The sequence below is a fragment of the Piliocolobus tephrosceles genome, chromosome 3, assembly GCF_002776525.5.
Source record: "Piliocolobus tephrosceles isolate RC106 chromosome 3, ASM277652v3, whole genome shotgun sequence".
NCBI classification, from domain to species: domain Eukaryota; kingdom Metazoa; phylum Chordata; class Mammalia; order Primates; family Cercopithecidae; genus Piliocolobus; species Piliocolobus tephrosceles.
This window is the reverse complement of record NC_045436.1, coordinates 147,074,990-147,098,557: the sequence shown is the minus strand read 5'-3', so window position 1 is coordinate 147,098,557 and position 23,568 is coordinate 147,074,990. Positions and strand designations below refer to the sequence as shown.

The 23,568-nt window shown below is 37.1% G+C and overlaps 1 protein-coding gene across 3 annotated transcripts in view; it reads left to right on the top strand.

Annotated features, from left to right (window-relative positions):
- Window positions 1–23,568, top strand: part of WDR19 (WD repeat domain 19) — a 93,771-nt gene that overhangs the window by 20,677 nt on the left and 49,526 nt on the right. For all 3 annotated transcript variants that reach the window (XR_003309719.1, XM_026455803.1, XM_026455804.1), the window contains exons 7-17: window positions 45–125; window positions 1,578–1,690; window positions 1,987–2,160; window positions 10,390–10,460; window positions 11,632–11,804; window positions 11,887–12,001; window positions 12,916–13,022; window positions 13,755–13,877; window positions 18,292–18,441; window positions 21,654–21,801; window positions 21,932–22,136. Coding sequence is in view for 2 of the 3 variants with exons in the window: in XM_026455803.1 (XP_026311588.1) it covers window positions 45–125; window positions 1,578–1,690; window positions 1,987–2,160; window positions 10,390–10,460; window positions 11,632–11,804; window positions 11,887–12,001; window positions 12,916–13,022; window positions 13,755–13,877; window positions 18,292–18,441; window positions 21,654–21,801; window positions 21,932–22,136 (1,460 nt within the window). In the remaining variant the exon portion in view is untranslated. The remainder of the gene's footprint in view (window positions 1–44; window positions 126–1,577; window positions 1,691–1,986; window positions 2,161–10,389; window positions 10,461–11,631; window positions 11,805–11,886; window positions 12,002–12,915; window positions 13,023–13,754; window positions 13,878–18,291; window positions 18,442–21,653; window positions 21,802–21,931; window positions 22,137–23,568) is intronic.

The window sequence follows — 23,568 nt, the reverse complement described above, 5'->3', positions numbered from 1 at the left end:
TAAATATTGGGTTTTTCATAGTGATGATGTTTTTACTCCTTTAGACACAAGTGAGATCAGAGCCTAGTAACATACAGTTTTCCTTGATGAAGACAGATGACCGAACCTCTGCTGCTGAAAGCATGGTAAGAATTCTAATCAAATCCATGTGCAAATCATTTGGGTAATTTTGTGGAATATATAATTTCCTTTTCTTGGATGACTAAAATAGTGATAAATAAATTATGTCCATTGACTATATTTTAAGCCAAGGTAGAGCTAGGTCTTTTAGTCCCTAAAAGTTGTTGTAATTGCTACTGACTGCCTGGCATTACAGCAAATGAGGACAGCTTTCTGTTATAATTGGTATTGCTCTTTTCATTCTTGTGGTAGCAAAAACATTAGGGATACCTTGCAGAACAGAAGTATTAATTTGTATATTATTTTTAAAATTTTTACTCTATGAGATGTGGTTAGCAAAGCTCTTGAAGTTGTAGGTTTGCGGTTTTTTTTTTTTTTGTTTTTTTTTTTTTGAGACAGAGTTTTGCTCTTGTTGTCCAGGCTGGAGTTCAGTGGTGTGATCTTGGCTCACCGCAACCTCCGCCTCCTAGATTCAAGCGATTCTCCTGCCTCAGCCTCCCAAATAGCTGGGATTACAAGGATGTGCCACCACACCCAGCTGATTTTGTATTTTTAGTAGAGATAGGGTTTCTCTGTGTTGGTCAGGCTGGTCTCAAACTCCCAACTTCAGGTGATCCGCCCGCCTCTGCCTCCCGAAGTGCTGGAATTACAGGCATGAGCCACCGCGCCTGGCCAAAGTGGTGGCTTTTAGTTAATAATTAGATGCATTTTCCCTGCCACATCTTAACATTCTGAAATCCAGATGATTTTCACAATCAATATGAATATATTTAATGAAGTAGTGGTTCTTTATTTCTTAAAACTCTATTATTAAATTGATAGTGACTTACAATTGAGAGCATCTTATAATCGAGGAAATATACCAATAATAAGCCCAAATAAGTAATGTAATATTTTTTCTCCCAACATAATTACATCCTCCACTGGGAATTACACTGAAGACTTTACTTGCATGAGTAGCAGAGAGACACGAGTTTAGCCAACACTGACCTGCAGGTGATGGAACCAGTGATGATATAAAAGCCAAGCTGGATTATCCACAGGAGTATGGACTTGTAATCCCAAATGGTTCAAAAACAGAACAGTCTCTTAGAGTGGAAGAGTCTTTATAATCAAAATATGAATTCATTTGCAGTGGAGCTACCAGATTTACAATCCTGTATTGTGCAGTACTCTAATGAAACGTATAGAAAGTTTAAATGGTCACTCCACAAAGGAATTTTAGTATATTTCAAAGGGTATATTGAAGATGTGTAAAACCAAGGACCCTGACCAGACTATATATTAGTAAATGCATTTTTTTAGTCAGTCATATTATTGTGCTAGTTACAGCCTGTAGCACATCTAAATTGGGCTTATTATTTTCACAAATTAGGTTCAGCTTTTGGATTTGCTTATTGGTCTTTTCATGAAGTACTAAATAACTCATTTCACAATCTCCTAATCTTTTCTGGCAGATAAGTGTGGTGCTTGGCAAGAAAGCTTTGTTTCTTTTTAATCTGAATGAACCAGATAACCCAGCTGATCTTGAATTTCAGCAGGACTTTGGCAACATTGTCTGCTATAATTGGTATGTCTGCTATAACTGGTATGTACAAAAAGCTCATTACAGAAGGACATCTATAGGTTTTTCCTTACTAATTGTATTCAATTTTTGTTTGTAACATTCAATTCTATACATAACATTTTCTGATTCATGGTCTGTGATTTAGTATGCAGAACTATTTAGCATATTATCTGACACAAAGTAGGCCCTTGATAAATTATATTCTGTAATTCCTTAATTTTAAGGTACTTGCTAATTTACCATGTTGCCACTGATAGCTAATCTCCTTGTTTACCATATTGTTGCCTTCGTTGCTATAGGTATGGTGATGGCCGCATCATGATTGGTTTTTCACGTGGACATTTTGTGGTTGTTTCTACTCATACTGGAGAGCTTGGTCAAGAGATATTTCAGGCTCGTAACCATAAAGATAATCTAACTAGCATTGCAGTGTCACAGACTCTTAACAAAGTTGCTACATGTGGAGATAACTGGTAAGTTATTTTCACATATTTTTAGTAAAGTTTGTATAGTAAATACTCAAGTGAATCAGCCAAACTTTGGTAGCTAATATGAATCTGGCAATCATGTTTACAATTTAAGACATCTAAGACAACTTTACTCCTGATTTTAATATTCAGGGCAAAAATATAAAACAAAGTATAGTTGAAAATCAGTCTTAAAAATAAAATAGGTAGTTCTGGGTAACATGGAGTAAGCACACTCCACCCCATGTCTCCCACTGAATATAAGCTGTAAAACGTGAGCAGAATGCATGGAGCAGATATTTAAGGACTCTGAAAAGTAAATAGTAGCAGGCAGATTGGAAAAGAAGATGGAATTTGAAGTGCCAGCTAACCAGCAGTGAGTCTCCCATTTGTCCTCTGCTCCCTCACAGCCAGAACTCAAGGAAGTCTGAAACCTAGAACTAGGCACCAGAGCACAGAGAGAGCTTTAAGGAAGCTCTCTGGTTCTGGCTTAAGTTGTGGGAAAGAGAACTTGTAATGCTCAAAGGCAGTTGGGGAAATCCCCTGGTTTTCTTTTTCTTTTTTTGTTCTTTGTTCTCTAATGCTCCAGCCACCAAGCAATCTCCCCATGACAGTGGCAGCAGGAACAATGGCACCAAGGACCCACAGGCATCTAAAACTCTGATGGAGGATGATCTCTCTCCAATTAGAGGCTGTGGTTTCAAGAAGATAGGGCAAACCACTGTTGCCTATTTTTCTCTTTGTCCTCTCTTGGTCACAAGTGCTCATACAGTTGTGGGAATTATGTGGTAGAACAGAGTAACCAGAGATCAAGCATTAATAGAGGACCAAAATTAGGAGCCCTAGGGAACCAGAAAGTACCAGATTGATCACAGAGAGGAAGGAACTCAGGAAAGCAACCCTGTAAACATATTTATGAACTCCTGGGTTCATCCTTAAGCTCATATGTATAGACTTATCCTAAACATATACCAAAGACCTTGTGAACTGAACTAAGACATAGATCATAGCTAAGGTCTTATACTAGCCACTGAGTGGGCCATAGAGGGACATATCTGAATACCACTGCAAAGGCATTGAAAATAGAACTGACATTGAAACCATAAGCCACAGAAGTCTCCTTGAAACTTGTGACCTGAACCCAGCGAGGTTACTGGCCTACAGAAACAAAAATATTAACCTTCTCCATGAGATTTAGATTAGACACAGTCTCATAATTTCACAATGTCCAGAATATAACCCCCAATTACTTGATATATGAAGAATTAGGAAAATTTTAACTTGCTCAGGAAATAACAGTAAAAAAACACCAATGCCAAGAAGATGCAGATAGCAGATATAGAAATGCTCCAAGAGGTAAGGGCTAATACTCTTGAAACAAATGGAAAGCTATAAAGTCTCAGAAAAGAAATAGAACCAATAAAGGAGAACCAAATGGAAATTTTAGAACTATAAAATGCAATAAATGTGGTGGACTTAATAGCAAATGGAGATAATAAGGAGTCAGTGAATTTGAAGAGAGATCATTAGAAAATATCCAATCTGAACATGGAAGAAAAAATGAAACAAAACTATTTGTCCCAAAGACCTGTTAGACAATAACAAAAGGTCTAGTATTTGTGTCTTTGGAATCCCAAAAATAATGGCTGGAAACTTATGGCAAAAGACATAAACCTCCATATTATAGAAGCTCAGCAAGTCCCCAAACGGATAAACCAGAAGAAATCTAGAGCTATTCACATCATAATCAAACTGTTGAAAAATAAAGACAAAGAAAAAATCTTGAAAGCAGCCAGAGAGCAACGTTTCGAATGACAGTGGATTTTCTCACCATAAAGCATTGAGGCTAGAAGGAAATGCCACAATATTCTTAAAGCACTAAAATAAAAGCGTTGTCATCCAGTGAAAATGTATGTCAATAAATGAAAATGAAATAAAAGCATTTTTAGATGAAGGAAAATGAAGAGACCATCTTGCTCTCTAAAAGAATTGCTGAAGGAAGTTCTTCAGATGGAATAGAACTGAGAACACAAGGAAATTTAGGATATTAAGAATGAAGGAAGAGCAATAGAAACGGTAAATATCCGGGTAAATATAATGGACATTTTTTTCTTTTGAGATCTTTAATGTATATGTGATGGTTTAAAACAAAAATTATAATATTGCTCAGTAGGGTGTTTAATGCATGAAAATGCAATATATAAGACAATTATACCATAAAGGGGAGAGAGGGTAAGAGATTTTGTATGTGATAAGACTTCTACATTCCACTCGAAATGGTAAAATATTGATTCTAAGTAGACTATGAAAACTTAAATATGTATATTATAATCTAGAGCAACCTCTGAGAAAACTATTCAAAGAAATATACAAAAGCAAAATAGAGAAATTAAAATGGGATACTAAAAAATGTTCAAATGGAAAAATGAGAAAATTTTAAAAATCAGCCTGACCAACATGGAGCAACCCTGTCTCTACTAAAAATACAAAACTAGCCGGGTATGGTGGTGCATGCCTATAATCCCAGCTACTCGGGAGGCTGAGGCAGGAGAATCACTTGAACCCAGGAGAGAGAGGTTGCAGTGAGTTCCTCTCTCACCATTGCACTCCAGCCTGGGTGACAGAGTGAGACTCCGTCTCCAAAAAAAAAAAAAAAAAAAAATCAATTAAACAAGAAGCTGGTTCCTTGAAGAAAATAAAATTGGTAAGCCTCTAACAAGCCTGACAAAAATGAAAAGAGAATAGACACAACAAATCACCAATATCAAGAATAAAACAGGAGTATCCCTACAGATCTGAAAGCCATTATGAGAATAATAAAGGAATACTACAAGCAATTTTACACTCAAAATTTGACAACCTAGAAGAAATGGGACAATTCTTTGAAAACCATAAACTACCAAAACTCAACCCAAATGAAACAGATCATCTGGATTAGCCCTATAACTACAATAAAATGGAATTAGTGATTTAAATGCTCCCAAAAAATAAATCTCCAGGCCTGTATGGTTTCATTGAAGAATTCTGCCAAACACTTGAGAAAGGATTAATACCAATTTTTTTAAAATCTCTTCCAGAAAATAAAAGAGTAGAGAACTCTTCAACTTGTTTCATAAGGCTAGTAGTACCTTTATACCAAGACCAAACAAAGACAGTATATTAAAAAAGAAAAATACAAGTCAGTATCTCTCATAAACTTGAGCATGAAAATTCTCAAGAAAATTTGGCAAACAATGTAGCAGTGTATAAAAGGAATTATACTTCATGACCAAGTGTGATTTATTTCAGATACTGAAAATATCAAATGGTTCAATATTCAAAAATCAGTGTAATCTAGGTCAGGTGCAATGGTACATGGCTGTAATCCCAGCACTTTGGGAGGCTGGAGCCAGGAGGATCACCTGAGGCTAGGGGTTGGAGACCAGCCTGGGCAACATAGCAAGACCCCATCTCTAAAACAAAATAGCGAGGCCTGGTGGCATGTGCCTGTATTCCTAGCTACTCAGGAAGCTGAGGTGGGAGGATTGCTGAGCCCAGGAGTTTGAGGTTGCAGTGAGCTGCAGTTGCATCACTATACTCAAGCCTGAGCAACAGAGCAAGACCCTGTCTCAAAAAGAAAAAAAAAAAAAAAAAAAAAAAATGTAATCACTATATCAGAAGCTAAAAAAGACAAGCCATGTAATCACATCAATTGACACAGAAAAAACATTGCACAAAGTCCAGCACACCTTCATGATAAAAACTCTCAGCAAGTTAGGAATAGCAAGTAATTACTTCAGTTTGACAAAGAACAATATAGGCCAGGCACAGTGGCTCACTCCTGTAATCCCAGCACCTTGGGAGGCCAAGGCAGGAGAGTCACTTGAGCCCAAGAGTTCAAGACCAGACTGGGCGATATGGCGGGACCCCATCTCTACAAGTTGCCTGTAGTTCCAGCAACTTGGGAGGTTGAGGTGGGAGGATCACTTGAGCCTGGGAGGTTGAGGCTGCAGTGAGCTGTGGTCGTTGCCTGTAGTCCCAGCAACTTGGGAGGCTGAGGTGGGAGGATCACTTGAGCCTGGGAGGTTGAGGCTGCAGTGAGCTGTGATCATGCCACTGTACTCCAGCCTGGGCAAAAGAGTGAAACCCTGTCTCAAAAAAAAAAGAACTACAAAAAACCTACACTTAATACCATGCTTAATGGTGAAAGATGGAATGCTTGTCCCTTAAGATTAGGAACAAGACAAGAATATCTGCTCTCATTACTCTTACTCAACCTAGCATTAGAAGTTCTGGCCACTGCAATAGGCAAGAAAAAGAAATACACAGCACTCAGATTAGAAAGGAAGAAGGAAAACTATCTCTATTTGCAGATGTCATGATCATCTTGGGATTTTCTGCATTAAAAATCTTGGAATTTTCTACATAAAAGCAACTCCTAGAACTAAAACTAATAAATGAGTTGAGCAAGATTGTAGGATATAAGCTCAACACACAAAAGTTAATCACATTTCTATATACTAACAATGAACATTAACAATGAAAACAAAAATGAAAACCAATACCATTTTCGGTCACTCCAAAGTAACTGAACTGCTTAAGTATACCTCTAACAAAACCTGTACAGTGTCTGTGCTGAAAATTATAAAATGCTGATGAAAGAGATCAAATTAGACCCAAATAAATGGAGAGTTGTACTGTGTTCATAGATTGAAAAGCTCAACAAAGTGAAGAGGTCAGTTCCTCCAAGTTGATCTATTGTTTAATGAAATTTATATCAAAATCCCAGCATGCTTCTTTGTAGGCATAGACATGCTTATTCTAATATAGATAGATAGAGACAGAGAGATAGACATAGATCCTAAAATAGCCAACAGCAGTCTTAAAAAAGAACAATAAAATGGGAGAAATCATTATTCCCAATATAAAAACTTGTGTAGCTATAATCATCAAGACTATGTGTCATTGGCAGAGGAAAAGACATACCAATCAATGGAATAGAATAGAGAAGACAGAAATAAACCCACACAAATATGCACAGTTGGTTTTTGACAAAGGCAAAAAATAATTCAATAAAAGCAAGATGCCCTTTTCAACAAATGGTACTGGAGCAATTAGACGTCCACAAGTGAAAAAAAAAAAAAAACTTCAACACCAACTTTACACCTTAATAAAAAAATTCACTCATAGACTTAAATATAAAATGTGAAATATAGGAGGATATCTTTTGGATCTAGGGTTAAGCAAAGAGTTCTTAGACTTGAAACCAAAACTATGATCTATAAAAGGAAAAATTGATAAAGTAGATTTCATCAAAATTTTAAACTTTTGCTTTGTGAAATACTCTGTTAAAGATGAAAAGACGGCCGGATGCGGTGCCTCATATCTGTAATTCCAACATTTTGGGAGGCCAAGACAGGCACATCACCTGAGGTCAGGAGTTTGAGACCAGCCTGGCCAACATGGTGAAACCTTGACTCTGAAAATAAATAAACAAATACGATGAAAAGATAAGCTACAGAATGAGAAAATATTTGTAAACCACATATCCAACAAAGGACTAGTATCTAGTATCTAGAATATGTAAAGGACTCTTAAGACCCAACAGTATGTCATATGTTTAATATCTGTATATATTATCAACCCAACACTATGTTGATACTATTTTGTTTAAATGTCAATTATCTATTTACATGTCAATTTATCTATTTATGCAACACAAAAATAATAAACTTACTTATATAGTTACCATTCAACAAAAACCCAACAGTAAAAAAAAGCAAACAACCCTGTTAGAAAATAGGCAAAAGACATAGATTTCACCAAATAATAACAAATACATGAAAATTAGCCATTAGGGAAATGCAAATTAAAACCACAATTAACTCTTACTACCCATCTATTAGAATGGCTAAAATGAAAAATAGTGATAACACCAAATGTGGGTAAGGATGAGGAGAAACTGGATTACTCATACATTGCTGGTGGGAATGCATCATGGTACAGCTACTCTGGGAAGCAATTTAGCAGTTTCTTAAAAAACTAAACATGCAATTACTGTATGATCTAGCAGTTTCACCTCTGGCCATTTATTGCAGAGAAATGAACACCTACATTCAGATAAAAACCTGTATATGCAGCCAACAGACACATGAAAAAATGCTCATCATCACTCGCCATCAGAGAAATGCAAATCAAAACCACAATGAGATACTATCTCACACCAGTTAGAATGGCAATCATTAAAAAATCAGGAAACAACAGGTGCTGGAGAGGATGTGGAGAAATAGGAACACTTTTACACTGTTGGTGGGACTGTAAACTAGTTCAACCATTGTGGAAAACAGTGTGGCGATTCCTCAAGGATCTAGAACTATAAATACCACTTGACCCAGCCATCCCATTACTGGGAATATACCCAAAGGATTATAAGTCATGCTGCTATAAAGACACATGCACACGTGTGTTTATTGCAGCACTATTCACAATAGCAAAGACTTGGAATCAACCCAGATGTCCATCAGTGACAGGCTGGATTAAGAAAATGTGGCACATATACACCATGGAATACTATGCAGCTGTAAAAAAGGATGAGTTTGCATCCTTTGTAGGGACATGGATGCAGCTGGAAACCATCATTCTCAGCAAACTGTCGCAAGAACAGAAAACCACATACTGCATGTTCTCACTCATAGGTGGGAATTGAACAATGAGATCACTTGGACACAGGAAGGGGAACATCACACACTGGGTCCTATTGTGGTGAGGGGGTAGTGGGGAGGGATAGCATTAGGAGGATGAGTTAATGGGTACAGCACACCAACATGGCACATGTATACGTATGTAACAAACCTGCACGTTGTGCACATGTACCCTAGAACTTAAAGTATAATACAAAAATAAATAAATAAATAAATAAAAAACCTGTATATGAATGTTTATAGCAACTTTATTTGTAATAACCCAAAACTGGAAACAATCCAGATGTCCTTCAGTGGGTGAATGGTTCATCCATGTCATAGAACACTACTCAACAATAAAAAGGAACAACCTGTTGATACACCCAACAACTTGAATGAATTTCCAAAGGATTGCGCTGAATGGCAAAAAGCCAGTCTCAACAGGTTGCATACTGTATGATTTCATTTATATAATGTTCTTGAAAAGACAGAATTATAAAAACAAAGAACAGACTAGTGATTGCCAGAGGTTAGGATGGGGCTGGGGTCAGAAGGAAAGAGGTGAGTGTTTATAAAAAGGCAACATGAGAGATCCTCATGGTCATGGAACTATCTGTATCCTGACTGTGGTTGTGGATCTCATGAATCTCTTGTGTGAGAAAGTTACTAAATACACACACTGAGTACAAGTAAACACACACACTAAGTACAAGTAAACACACACACTGAGTACAAGTAAAACTAGGGGCATCGGAATAAGATTTGTGGTTTCTATCAATGTCGGTATCCTGATTGTGATGTTATACTATAGTGTTTCAAGATGTTATTGGGAGAAAAGGGGACATGGAATCTATCTCTCTGTATTGCCTCTTACAACTACCTGTGTATCTAAAATTATCTTAAAAGTTCAATTAAATGAAAATAATGAGGGAAAAAATGTAAGAGGAAAATACTGGAAGGGAAGAGAAAGGAGAAAAGGAGATTAGGAGGAAAGAAATGTTACAACTATTGGGTCTCAACATTGTACTACACAACTTTCATTTACATCAACTTACTTATTCTTATTACAACACTATGAAATAATATTACGCCCGCATTTTTCAGAGTTTTCAACCTGATCCTTCTGATCCAAATTTAATGTTCTTTCTGTACTATAATTCACTTCCTTTTGTATGAAAGAACTCTGGGCACGGGAGAAAGGGAGCACATTGTAAAGAGAAGCGTGTATCATCTTACAATAATTAATACTACTCAGGAGAATATTTTCATACTCAAATTTCTTCAGGACCATTTTAACCTCCTCATTCCTGAAGCCATAGATCAGAAACTAAGCCAGATACAACCCACCCCCCATCTCTTCACACAGTAAACAAACAAACAACAACAGACCCCAAAATTTAAAGATATAATGAAGTATAGAAATTCTAATATTTTCTTACTTTAACCGGGTAGATTGTTCTGTACATCACATTTTGGAGACCGGTAACCTATTCCATGGTTTATAATTTTCGGTGAACTAAAACAGTTTTATATAAAGATCATATATATATTTTTAAAATACATTTTTGTTTTTCAGCATTAAAATCCAAGACTTGGTTGACTTAAAAGACATGTATGCTATACTCAGCCTGGATGAGGAAAATAAAGGTATTGATTTTTCTGAAGCAGATCGACATTTTATCATTCCAGTTACAGAGAATAAGGTTGTGTTCATTATTGTGTGATTTGCATTCGTTGTAGGAGGATTTTTTTTTTTTTTTTTTGAGATGGAATCTCATTTTGTAGCCCAGGATGGAATGCATGGCATGATCTCTGCTCGCTGCAACCTCGACCTCCAAGGTTCAAGCTCTTCTCCTGCCTCAGCCTCCCAAGTAGCTGGTATTACAGGCATGCACCACCACGCCCAGCTAATTTTTGTATTTTTAGTAGAGACGGGGTTTCATCATGTTGGCCAGGCTGGTCTTGAACTCCTGACCTCGGGTGATCCGCCTGCCTTGGCCTCCCAAAGTGCTGGGATTACAGGCGTGAACCACTGTACCTGGCCAGAAATAAATTTTAATATTCTTCACTAGAGTTCCCTAAAATAGTCTCCTTATTTTAGTAATTATGTTGTCATACTGCTTGACTAGAAAGATATGTCTACTTTGATCCAGAGATTTATAGTGAATTTTATCCTAAATCTAATGTAAAGTATAAATTCTTATAGACAGTCATGACCCACATAATGACATTTCAGTCAACAGTGGTCCACATACATGGTCCATATTTACTACTTTTTCTTTTTCTTTTTTTTTTTTTTTTTTTTTTTTTTTTTTTTTTTTGAGACAGGGTCTTGTTTTGTTGCTCAGGCTTACTGTACATTTTCTATGTTTAGATATGTTTCAATGTGTAAATACTGCTGTGTTACAGTTGCACAGTGTTCAGTACAGCAGCATGCCATACAGGTTTATAGCCTAGAAGCAATAGGCTCTACAATGTAGCCTAGGTATGTAGTAGGCTGTTTCATCTAGGTTTGTGTAAGTACACTATGATGTTCACACAGCAACAAAGTCACCTAATGACAGATTTCTTCGAACATAGTCCTGTTGTTAAGTGACACATAACTGTACTTTCCCTTTGAGCCACCGGGAATGAGCCAATACTCATATTCTTATGCCAATCCATGGCAAATTTCCTACTCTAAATAAAAACTACTTAAACTGGTAAGGAAAATATTTGAAAATTGTTATGTCTCTGGTACCTTAAATGAAAATATTTGTTTGCTGCCTGCAACTATATATTGTTTTTGAATGATCATTTATTTTGTCGATTATTTCAGGATTGGGTACCTTGTCCTGGACTGATGATGGCCAGTTGCTAGCACTCTCTACCCAAAGGGGCTCACTTCATGTTTTCCTGACAAAGCTTCCTATACTTGGGGATGCCTGCAGCACAAGGATTGCCTATCTCACCTCCCTCCTTGAAGTCACCATAGCCAACCCTATTGAAGGAGTATGAAAATGGTGTTATTTTTCTCTTATTTATTAATAAAATAAGTTTAGCAGTTGATTTATTACTATTTTTCTCTATATAGGAGCTACCAATCACAGTTTCTGTTGATGTGGAACCCAACTTTGTGGCAGTAGGTCTTTATCATCTGGCTGTAGGAATGAATAATCGAGCTTGGTTTTATGTCCTTGGAGAGAATGGCAAGTCTAAATCTAGTTGTTTATTCTTATCTAGCATATAATTTGGTAAGCACTGGAAGTTTCTTTTAGGACCAAGTCTTTCCCTCTTTCGTTCACATATCTCATTCTTAGCTTAAATGGTTTGGTAAGTCTTCTAAACATTCACATAATTTTTAGAAAGCTTTTATTCTTTACCTGTGTAGTGAAGGCAGCATAGCATAGTGGGTAGAGTATGAGCTTCAGAATTAGAGAGGCCCTGGATTTAATTTCCCTTTCTGCCTCAGTTAGTTAAGTGACTGTAGACAAATCACTTTGCGCTCGTGAGCCTTACTCATCTAGAAAATGAGGATACTTCTACTTTTATGGACCATGAGGAAGATTAAATAAAATAAAATGCGTGATCTCACTTGGCACAGTGACTTTTAGTTTAAGCACTCCTAAACCTAGTGGGTACTTAATAAATGTTAGTTCTGTCTCCCCTTTTATGCTTTGAATAATAGCTACTAGCATGTGAGGAAAACCTTGTTTTGTTTTTTCTTCCCCTTCTTCCTCCCCATCAGCTTTCCCCAATTCTAGGTCAGGTAACCCTCAGGAATAGAACAAACCGGAAAATTAACTGGTTAAACAGGAAATACCATTAAGTTTATTGCCACTTAAGGTTTAATTCTTAATTGTTTTGCATGTGATTTTATTTTCTATTACTTTGTTTCATGTAAACTATAATGGAATGCCTGAAGGCAAATTTATATGGCAACTAAGATTCAAATGAAATTTAATCTTTAAGATTCAATTTAATCATTTAATCATTTAAGATTAAAATGAAATTTTAAGTTCAGAATATTTTTGCAAAAGCACACCTTTTAAAATTATTTGCAAGTATGTATGAGATAGTTTTACCAATATTTTAATGTGTTGGTTTTTAAAAATTGCTACAGCTGTGAAAAAATTGAAAGATATGGAATATCTGGGAACAGTAGCCAGTATTTGCCTTCATTCTGACTATGCTGCTGCACTTTTTGAAGGCAAAGTCCAGTTACATTTGGTAAGTATAATTTTGATGTCCTGGAGACATGCTAAGTTACGTTATGATGAACAGCCTAATATCTGATTATCAAGAATATTGGTCAGGAAGCAAGGATGTACAGACTAACTAGAAAGCCAGGTGTGAGTAAAGGATTAACAAAACCCTTCCCCTTCTATATGAGAAGTTCTATTGACTTTCTAACCCTGTTCCCCAAAAACCTGATAAATATCAATAGTGCTACTCACAACATAGCTTTTAGCAAAAATAATAATAATTACCCTGTTGGTAAATTGCAACTAGAAGGAACGATACACGAACCATAAAAACCTGATGGGAATGCCATATCTTCGGGCTTCCTAGAAGGTGCTGACTCATATTTGGGCATTTTGTGTGTGGGGGTCTTTGAAACCATGCCTGCTGAGTTGTTCAAGAGATGTTGGCACCTGTGAAGAGAGGGCTTCTAAGTCAGGGTATTTCTCACATGTTTCATGGCTCTTCATGGAAGACAAAGAGATTAGCAATTAGATAGCTACAGAGCCTGCAGTAAAGACTGTTCACACTAAGAGGTACGTCTGTGCTACCTTGCCGGCAAGCTGTGGTTCCTGTCTGACAGCTTTCTGACTAAACTGACCTCTGGTAGTCTTGGGAGTCTGAATGTTCAGTTGAACTTGAGAAAAAGACACCCCTAGATGTTGTATAGCAGGTTTACTCAAATGAATCTGTGAGCCATTATTATTCTTTACATTTTAGATAGAAAGTGAAATCTTGGATGCTCAAGAAGAACGTGAGACTCGGCTTTTCCCAGCAGTGGATGATAAGTGCCGTATCTTATGCCATGCCTTAACTAGTGATTTCCTCATCTATGGTACAGATGTATGTATCACCTTCTTTATTAGAGAACATTGGGAATTTCTAATTTTTACTTTGTGATCTCGGTCATTTCCTTCTCCTACCAGCCTTTTTTCTATATTGAATCCAATACAATTACTGAAGTTACCTGTGATTAATTATATACATCCATGTGTCTCTTAGCAATGGAGATACATTCTGAGAAACATGTCGTTGGGCAAGTTTGTCATTGTGTGGATGTCATGGAGTGTGCTTACAGGAACCTAGATGGTACAGCCCACTACACACCTAGCCTGTGTGCTAGAGCCTATTGCTTCTAGGCTACAAACCAGTACAGCATGTGACTATACTGAATGCTATAGGCAATTGTAACACAATTGTATCTAAACATAGAAAAGGTACTCTAAACGTATGAGATAAAATATTTAAAACAGCACGCCTGTATAGGGCACTTACCATGACAGGAGCTTGCAGGACTGGACATGGCTCTGGGTGAGTGAGTGAGTGAGTGGTGAGTGACTATGAAGGCCTGCGGCATTACTGTACACTACCATGGATTTTATCAACACTGTGTACTTAGGGACACTCAATTTATCTAAAATTTTTTTCTTCAACAATTAACCTTATCTTACTACAACTTTTTTACTTTATAAGCTTTTAAATTTCTAAAAACTTTTTGACTCTTTTGTAGTAACACTTAGCTTAAAACACAAACACATTGTATAGTTACACAAAATATTTTCTTAAAAAATATATCCTAGTCTATAAGCCTTTCTCTATTTTTCACTTTTTTTAACTTTTAAACTTTTTATAAAAACTAAGACACAAACACACACGTTAGTGCAGGCCACCATAGCATCAAGATCATCAGTATCACTGTCTCCCACCTCCGCATCTTGTCCCACTGGAAGGTCTTCAGCGGGAATAACATGCATGGAACTCTCATCTCCTATGATAACAATGCCTTCAGGATACCTCCTGAAGGACCTGGTTGAGCCTGTTTTACAGTTAACTTTTTTTAAATAAATAGGAGTACACTCTAAAATAACAATAAAAAGTATAGTATAATAAATATATAAACCAGTAACAGTCATTTATTATCAAGTATTATGTGCTACACATAATTATATGCGCTATACTTTTATATAACTGGCAGCACACGAGGTTTGTTTACACCAGCATCACCACAAACTTATGAGTAATGGCTTATGCTTTGACATTATGACATTCACGATGTCACTAGGCAATAAGAATTTTTCACCTCCATCCTGATCTTATGGGACTATCATCATATACACAGTCCATCGCTGACCGAAACCTTATGTGGTGAATGACTGTACGTATATAGAACACGTCGGTGGCATGATTTGTTAATATCAGTGCTTTCGTGATTTTAAGCAATTTTGATGGCCTAGTGAAAAGCTCAGACTTTGGAGCCTAGCAAATCTGGGCTCAAATACCAGTTCTATTACTTGCTAGCTGGTGCTTAACCCCTCCAAGCACCATTTTCCCTATCTGGGTGCCTTAAGGATTTAATTTGGTGATGAACATAGACAATTCCACTTCAAATCTCTAATGCCTGCATTTAGTAGGCATTCAGCAAATATTAAAATTAATTGAATATTGAGAATCTGACTTCAATTTCTTCATCCTTTGAACCATAGGTACCCTATATCTCCAAATATTACATTAGCCACATGCACATAAAACAGTTATAGCATCTTATATTTGTAAACAGTTTTCACAGATTTTTCAAAGTATGTCATACCTGTTACCTTGATCAGTCTGTAAAAGAATTAAGCAAAGTTGGTAGAAAATGCATTATTTTCCACTTTAGCAAAATATTGGCCAGGTGCAGTGGCTCCCACCGAAAATCCCAGCATTTTGGGAGGCCAAGGTGGGTGGATCGCTTGAGCTCAGGAGTTCAAGACCAACCTGAGCAACATGGCGAGACCCCCCCATCTCTAATAAAAATACAAAAAAATAGCCAGATATGGTGGTGTGTGTGCCTGTGCTCCCAGCTACTCAGGAGGCTGAGATGGGAAGATCACTTGAGCCCCGGGGGTGGAGGTTGCCAGTGAGCTGAGATAATGCCACTACACTCCGGCCTGGGTAACAGAGCAAGACCCCGTCTGAAAAACAAAAAACAACAACAACAAAGAAAATATTTACTATTTTAAAAGTTTCCACTTTTTCACATGAAATTATCATTACCATTATTATTTTTTAGAGACAGAGTCTCAGTCTGTCACCCATGCTGGAGTGCAGCAGCACGATCATAGCTTACTACAATTTCGACTTCCTGGGCTCAAGCAATCCTCCTGTCTCATCCTTCTGAGTAGCTGGGACTAAAAGGGCATGCCACCATGCCCTGCTAATTTTTAGTTTTTAATTTTTTTCTTTTTTCTTTTATTTTTTTTTTTCAAGAAATGGACCTCCTTGAAAATTTTTTGTTTGCTTGGAGACAGAGTCTCACTCTGTCACCCAGGCTGGAGTGCAGTGGTGCGATCTTGGCTCACTCCACCCTCCACCTCCTGGGTTCAAGCAGTACTGTGCCTCAGCCTCCCTAGTAGCTGGGATTATAGGCACCCACCACCATACTCAGCTAATTTTTGTATTTTTAGTAGATACAGTGTTTCACCATCTTGGCCAGGCTGGTCTTGAACTCCTGACCTCATGATCCACCTGCCTCAGCCTCCCAAAGTGCTGGGATTACAGGTGTGAGCCACTGTGCCCAGCCGAAACATTTTTTATATTTTCTTTTTATTTATTTATTTATTTATTTTAGAAACCTGCTAATTAATTTTTTTTTTTTTTTTTTTTTGGGTAGAGGCTGCATCTCACTATGTTGCTCAGGCTGGTCTTGAACTCCTAGCCTCAAATGATCCTCCTACCTTGGCCTCCCAAAGTACGGGAATTACAGGCATGGGCCACAGGTGCCTGACCTAAATTATTTTTTTGAAAGAACATGTTTTAAACCATGCTTGTTGCCATATGAGAGACTTTTTAAAATTTAAGTTTGACCGAAACTAGTAAGTCTTTGAGATAATATACATCAGTAAGGTAGGTCTCATATATCAGGTAATTTGGTGATATGGAAAAATACAGAACAGGACATTTGTATGACCCTAATAGTTTATAGAGCCTTGATCTCACTTATTTTATCTCATCTATAAAATACACAGGGAAATTTTCAGGAGGAAGATACTGAAGATTGAGAGGCTAGCAAGTCTGTAGCAAACTGGAACTTAAACTAAGATTTCCTGATGGAAAATCTACTCTTTCCACTATGCCACAGTACTTTTGGAATAAGTGTAGTAGTCTGTTCATTAAGCAGCAACTATTCTAGTTTCATTCTTGAGTAATTCAGAAAATATCATGGTTTTTGACAGCTTTATTGAAGTTTCATTGATATGCAAAAATATGCACTATTAAAGTGTACAATTTGGATGGGCACGGTGGCTCATGACTGTAATCCCAGCACTTTGGGAGGCCAAGACAGGCTGATTGCCTGAGCTCAGGAGTTTGAGGCCAGCTTGGCCGACATGGTAAAATCCCGTTTGTACTAAAAATACAAAAATTAGCTGGGTTTAATGGCGCATGCCTATAGTCCCAGCTACTCGGGAGGCTGAGGCAGGAGAATCACTTGAGCCTGGGAGGTGGAGGTTGCAGTGAGCTGAGATCACACCACTGCACACAACCTAGGTGACAGAACAAGACTCTGTCTCCAAAAAAAACAAATAAATTAAAATTAAAAAGTGTACAATTTGATAGGTTTTGACTCATGTATATGCCCATGAAACACCATCACTTCAGTGACAATAGTGAACATGGCCAGGTGCTGTGGCTCATGGCTGTAATCCCAACACTTTGGGAGGCCGAGGTGGGCAGATCACTTGAGGTCAGGAGTTCGAGGCCAGGATCACTTGAGGTCAGGAGTTCGAGACCAGCCTGTCCAACATGGTGAAACCCCATCTCTATTAAAAATACAAAAATTAACTGGGCATGGTGGCGCATGCCTGTAATCCCAGCTACTCGGGAGGCTGAGGCAGGAGAATCGCTTGAACCAGGGAGGCAGATCCGCCCATTAAAGAGTAGGCTGGGCCGGGTGCGGTGGCTCGCACCTGTAATCCCAGCACTTTGGGAGGCTGAGGCAGGCAGATCACGAGGTCATCAGATTGAGACCATCCTGGCTAACATGGTGAAACCCCTCTCAAAGTGTTGGGATTACAGGTGAGAGCCACTGCGCCCAGCTTTTCCCATTTTATTTATTTTCTTGAGTCTGTACCTTTCACATATACTAAATATTATTCTTAGACGCTTCATCAAAAACATGACATTTTTCTCTTAAAATTAGGACGTATGTTTAATTTAAATGTTGAAAGTTAGTATTTCCTTGACTACCTTTTATATTTTCATGACTGAATTTTTTTTTTAGACTGGTGTCGTTCAGTATTTCTACATTGAAGACTGGCAGTTCGTTAATGATTATCGACATCCTGTCAGTGTGAAAAAGATTTTTCCCGACCCAAATGGGACCAGATTAGTTTTCATTGATGAAAAAAGTGATGGATTTGTTTACTGTCCAGTAAGTCTAGAACATTTTTAAGTGTTTATTTTTTCAAATGCAATATAGGGGGAAAAAAGTGTGTTTAAAGCGTATCTCATGTAAAATTTTCTATTAATTAGTGCCAAGGATTGTAGTTCTTCGCTATCATCTTCATATCATGTTTATGATAGATTTCTTATGACTATATCAAGACAACTTTTTCCATTATTCTGTAATTTTTCATAGTGGCCATCCCAGAAAGATTTTTAATGGGAAAAAATAGTTATTATATCCTATACCACTTTCAACCTTATCGTATACTTACTGCACAATACAATAATTACAGTTTATCTTCCTGTACGTGGCTTTTCTCTCCCGATAGGCAGTGAGCTTATCTGTCCTTTCTGCCCACCTCAGTTGATTTTCCTTTTTCCTTAAAGATCCTGAGCACAAGGAACAGGTATTTCTGTATTAGATGAATAAAAATGGATGAGCCCATTTTAAAAATCAGCCACTCATATTTTTAAATGTCCTTAACTTTTTTGAAAATAGATTTAGAAAAAAGGAGATGTGCCTTTACATTAGTTACTATAATTGGATTTTTCATTTACTTTTTATATCCTGTTAATAGTTTACTATGTTCTTGGTCAAATTCACATAAACTACAGCTGCTTGTGGACCCATCCTTAATACTGTTTCCAGGTCCCTAGGTCTCACTGTGGTGTCCCCTCAATGTAAACAGGCTGCTCCTCACTGCTACACTTCGCTTGATACAAAGACTTACTTCCTCCCCATGCCCACCCCTTCTTCCTTTCCTTTCCCTTCCCTTCGTCTTCCCTTTCCCTTCCCTTCCTTTCCTTCTCTTCTCTTTCTCTTTTCTTTTCTTTCTTTATTTGACAAATATAATGAATTTCCACAGATGTACCTGAATTATCTATGCCAAATTCCTAATTTGCTAGTTCTTACTCAATGCACTCCTCCCCTAATTGCAAAGCAAATAAGGAAGGATGAATGACATAAATGAAGATAAACCTCGAGTCCCCTCTACTTAATATGGAAATTCCACCTTGTATAGGTTTCCCTTCTATAACAGGGAACTAATTAGAGCTGCCTTGAATTTCCCCCATGTGGGTTCACCACAGTTAGAAACTGTGGCTTAGACAGAATATACAAGAGAGTAGGAGGGTAAATCAGGTGTCTGTCAGGAGTTAAAGTCAAAAATAGGGTGTGGCTACTAGGAAAGGGTAAGGAGTAAGGTCAGCCTTAAACAAGGTGATTTCATTCATTTTTACTTTCTCCATTTACAATTCTCTTTTTCTTGATAATTTCTGTTAAAGAGCTGCACTTTGACTGGATTTCCAGTTTTCCTGTCTGTCTAAGATAGAGACAGTTCTAGTACCTACTTTGTAGGGTTGTTAAATGAAAAGTTAATAGGATGATGCATGTAAGCTTTTAGTACAGTGTTAGCCACATAATAAGCACTCAACAAATGGTTACCTTTTTTAAAAAAAGTTCACCCACTAGTCCAGTGGCACTGATGTGCTCATCTATACAAAGTGAGCATCACTATAACATAGACTAACATGGGTTAGAAGCAAAGACTCAGGAGCCCGACTGCCTGGGTTCAAATACTGGCTCATCAACCTACTAGCTGTGTGACTTTGGGCGGATTTCCCTGTACTTCTGTTTCTTCATCTGTAAAATGGGAATAATAATAGTACCTGGCTTTTAGAGTATAAGGTTAGCATGAAATGAAGTAATTAGTACAATATCTTGTAAGTAGCACTGTCCAATGGAAATATAATGTGAACCACATATGTAATTAAAAATTTTATATTAGCTACATTTTTTAAAAGATAAAAAACAGGTGAAATTAATTTTAATATATTTAATTAAACCCTTGAGGAATCGCCATACTGTCTTCCAGAATGGTTGAACGAATTTACATTCCCAGTAACAGTGTAAAAGCATTCCTCTTTCTCCTCAGCCTTGCCAGCACCTATTGTTTCTTGACTTAATAATCGCCATTCTGACTGGTATGCAATGGTATCTCAATATTATCATTTCAATGTGTAATTGAATATAAAAAAAAGTAATGAGATATTTTACAATCTTTTTTTCATGCGAACTCTCTGAGTGTGTAGTTTACACTTAAACATATCTCAATTCGGACTTGGCATATTTCAGTGCTTAATAGGTACATCTGGCTACATGTGGATGTTATAATAGCAACTACTATATTAAATAACACAGCTTTGTAGTATTACTTATTATTTGCAGGGATTTTTTATTTCATTTTTATTTTGAGAGTAGGAGGAGGCAGATATTTTTCAGTTCCCTATTCAGGATATATATAAGCCTATCTGCCTGCGTTCACAGGACTTATATGGACTGATTTTAACAAATAGCTTATTTAGTATAATATTACAGTCAGCCCACCCTATCTATGGGTTCCTCATCCACGGATTCAACCAACTGTGGATCAAAAATATTCAGAGGAAAAATGGATGGCTTTGTCTACGCTAAACCTGTGCAGAAAATTTTTCTTGTCTATATTCCCAATACAGTATGACAACAATTTACATGAGGTTTATGTTGTATTAGGTATTATAAGTAATCTAGAGATGATTTAAAGTATAAGGGAGGGTGTACACAGGTTATACACATATTACACCATTTTATGGGTCAGGGATTTGGGCATCTGTGGGTTTTGCTATCCGTAGGAGATCCTGGAACCAATCCCTCATGGATATTGAGGGATGATTGTATATTTATATTTGTTGACATGCATTTTAGAGAAGTCTTTTGAAATAAAGCATCCCTAGTGTAATTTACTTCAATCATGTGAATTAATTTGTTTCTTAATACCTAGTATTATCAAATACTCAGTATTATGAAAAATTTCTAAACACAAATACAAGTGTGTTCGTAGTTTAAATTTCTGTCATCTTGAGCAGCTTTAATTTTTTTTCCTTAAGCTGAAGCTTTGTGTCTAGACTCGTGCAATCTCCTACAAATTTGCCAGATTTTAGATCAAACCTTGGATTTTCCAAATAACTATAGTTTTTTCAAGCCAGACCTAGGATAAGAATGGAAAAAGAAACTTTCTTTTCTGTTGTTGTTGGAGTGATGTTAGGTAGAATATGACTTAGTAAGCTAAGCCAGCTAAGGCTGCAAACAGGCTTCTACCACAGCAAATGATAATGATTTAAGTACAGACTTGGGGCAAATCTGCAAATCTTATTTTGTAGGTTAATGACACTACCTGTGAGATTCCAGATTTTTCACCAACCATCAAAGGTATTCTTTGGGAAAACTGGCCAATGGATAAAGGTGTATTTATTGCTTATGATGATGATAAGGTGTACACTTATGTCTTTCACAAGGACACTATACAAGGTACTAAACCCCTTTTGTGTATATTTGCTGACAAATGAATTTCCCCATTGCAGTAAAATTAAAACATGCCTTTCTGATTTTTGTGCTGAGTATTAGCTTTCAGCATTGAGATGTCTGTTTTATAATGTAGGAGCCAAGGTTATTTTGGCTGGTAGCACCAAAGTTCCTTTTGCTCATAAACCTTTGCTGCTATATAATGGAGAGTTGACCTGCCAAACACAGAGTGGAAAAGTAAACAACATCTACCTTAGCACCTATGGCTTTCTCAGCAACTTCAAAGATACGGGGCCTGACGAACTGAGACCAATGCTGGCACAGAATTTAATGCTAAAAAGGTAGGCTTTCAAAGAGTGAAGTCAAAGAGACTTCTTTTGGAACTTCTCATTTGCTTTTGTGATTTTAAAGGTCAAATCCTATAATTATTTTATCTTATTTTATTGCTTTATTCTTTCTCCTTGCAAGAATATTTTTTATTTTTTGTAAATGTAAAAATATAAGTGCAGTTGTGCTACATGGATATAGTGCATATGGTGAAGTCTGGGCTTTTAATGTACCCATCACCGGAATAGTGAACACTGTACCCAGTAGGTATTATTTTATCCCTCAACCCCGTCTCACTGTCCCACCTTTTGGAGTTTCCAGTGTCTCTTATTCCACCTGTATATCCATGTGTACCCATTGTTTATCTCCCACTTCTAAGTGAGAACGTGCAGTTTTTGACTTTGGGGCATTTCACTTAGGATAATGACCTCGAATTCCATCCATATTTCTGCAAAAGACATGATTTCATTTTTAATGACTGAGTAGTATTCCATGGTGTGTATATCTATATATACACACCACGTTTTAAAATCCAGTCATCTGTTGATGGACACTTAGTTGATTCCATGACTTTGCTATTGTGAATAGTGCTGCAGCAAACATATAAGTGCAGGTGTCTTTTTGATAAAATGTCAAATCCTATTCAATAGATGGAGATAACAGTACTTCCCTTGTTCATTTCACAGGGGTATTGTGAGGCTCAGATAAGATAGTAAGCTGTTTTTATTATGAGTACTTTATTATAAGAAAAGCCTGTAAGAACAAAATGGTTTCTAAGCTTCCAAAGAGCCCAGTTATTGTGAAATCCTAATAAACCTAATTATGTCAACAATATCTTGATTTCATCATAATGAAGTTTGATTTTTGCTTTGCTTGTAATTTCCTTTTCCTGTTTTTTTCTCTTATCTCCTAGAGCCACCGTGAATTTCCTTTGACGTTCTAATTCTTCTGAGCCTCTCTTAAATGTGCTATTTATTGGGGTCTCATGAGTTTCCTTCTCTTCTTACTCTAATTATTCTTCCTGAGTGAATCTCCTCTGCTTAACATGGCTCAACATACCACCTATATGAAGTTGACTTTAAAATCTGTGTCTTTATCTTAAACCTGTACTTACAACTACCTTCCAGTCATATGTACTTGGAAGTCCATGAGCTCTTCAAACTTGCCCTTTCTAAAACTGAACTCATCAATTTCCACAGACCCCTATTTTCCCTCACTCTAATCACACATGCACATGCCTTAACACACACATACACCAGCTCCTTTCCTCCTTCTGTGTTCCCTTGTCTTTACCCAGGCCCTCACTTGGAATAATGTGTAATGTAACTCTCCACTTCCTAACTGCTGTGTCTGCGGGTAGCCTTATAACGATCTCATCTGTTCTCCACACACTTTTGAAAATGTGATTTGATCCCCTCGTTTCCCTGCTTAAGATCCTTCAGCGAC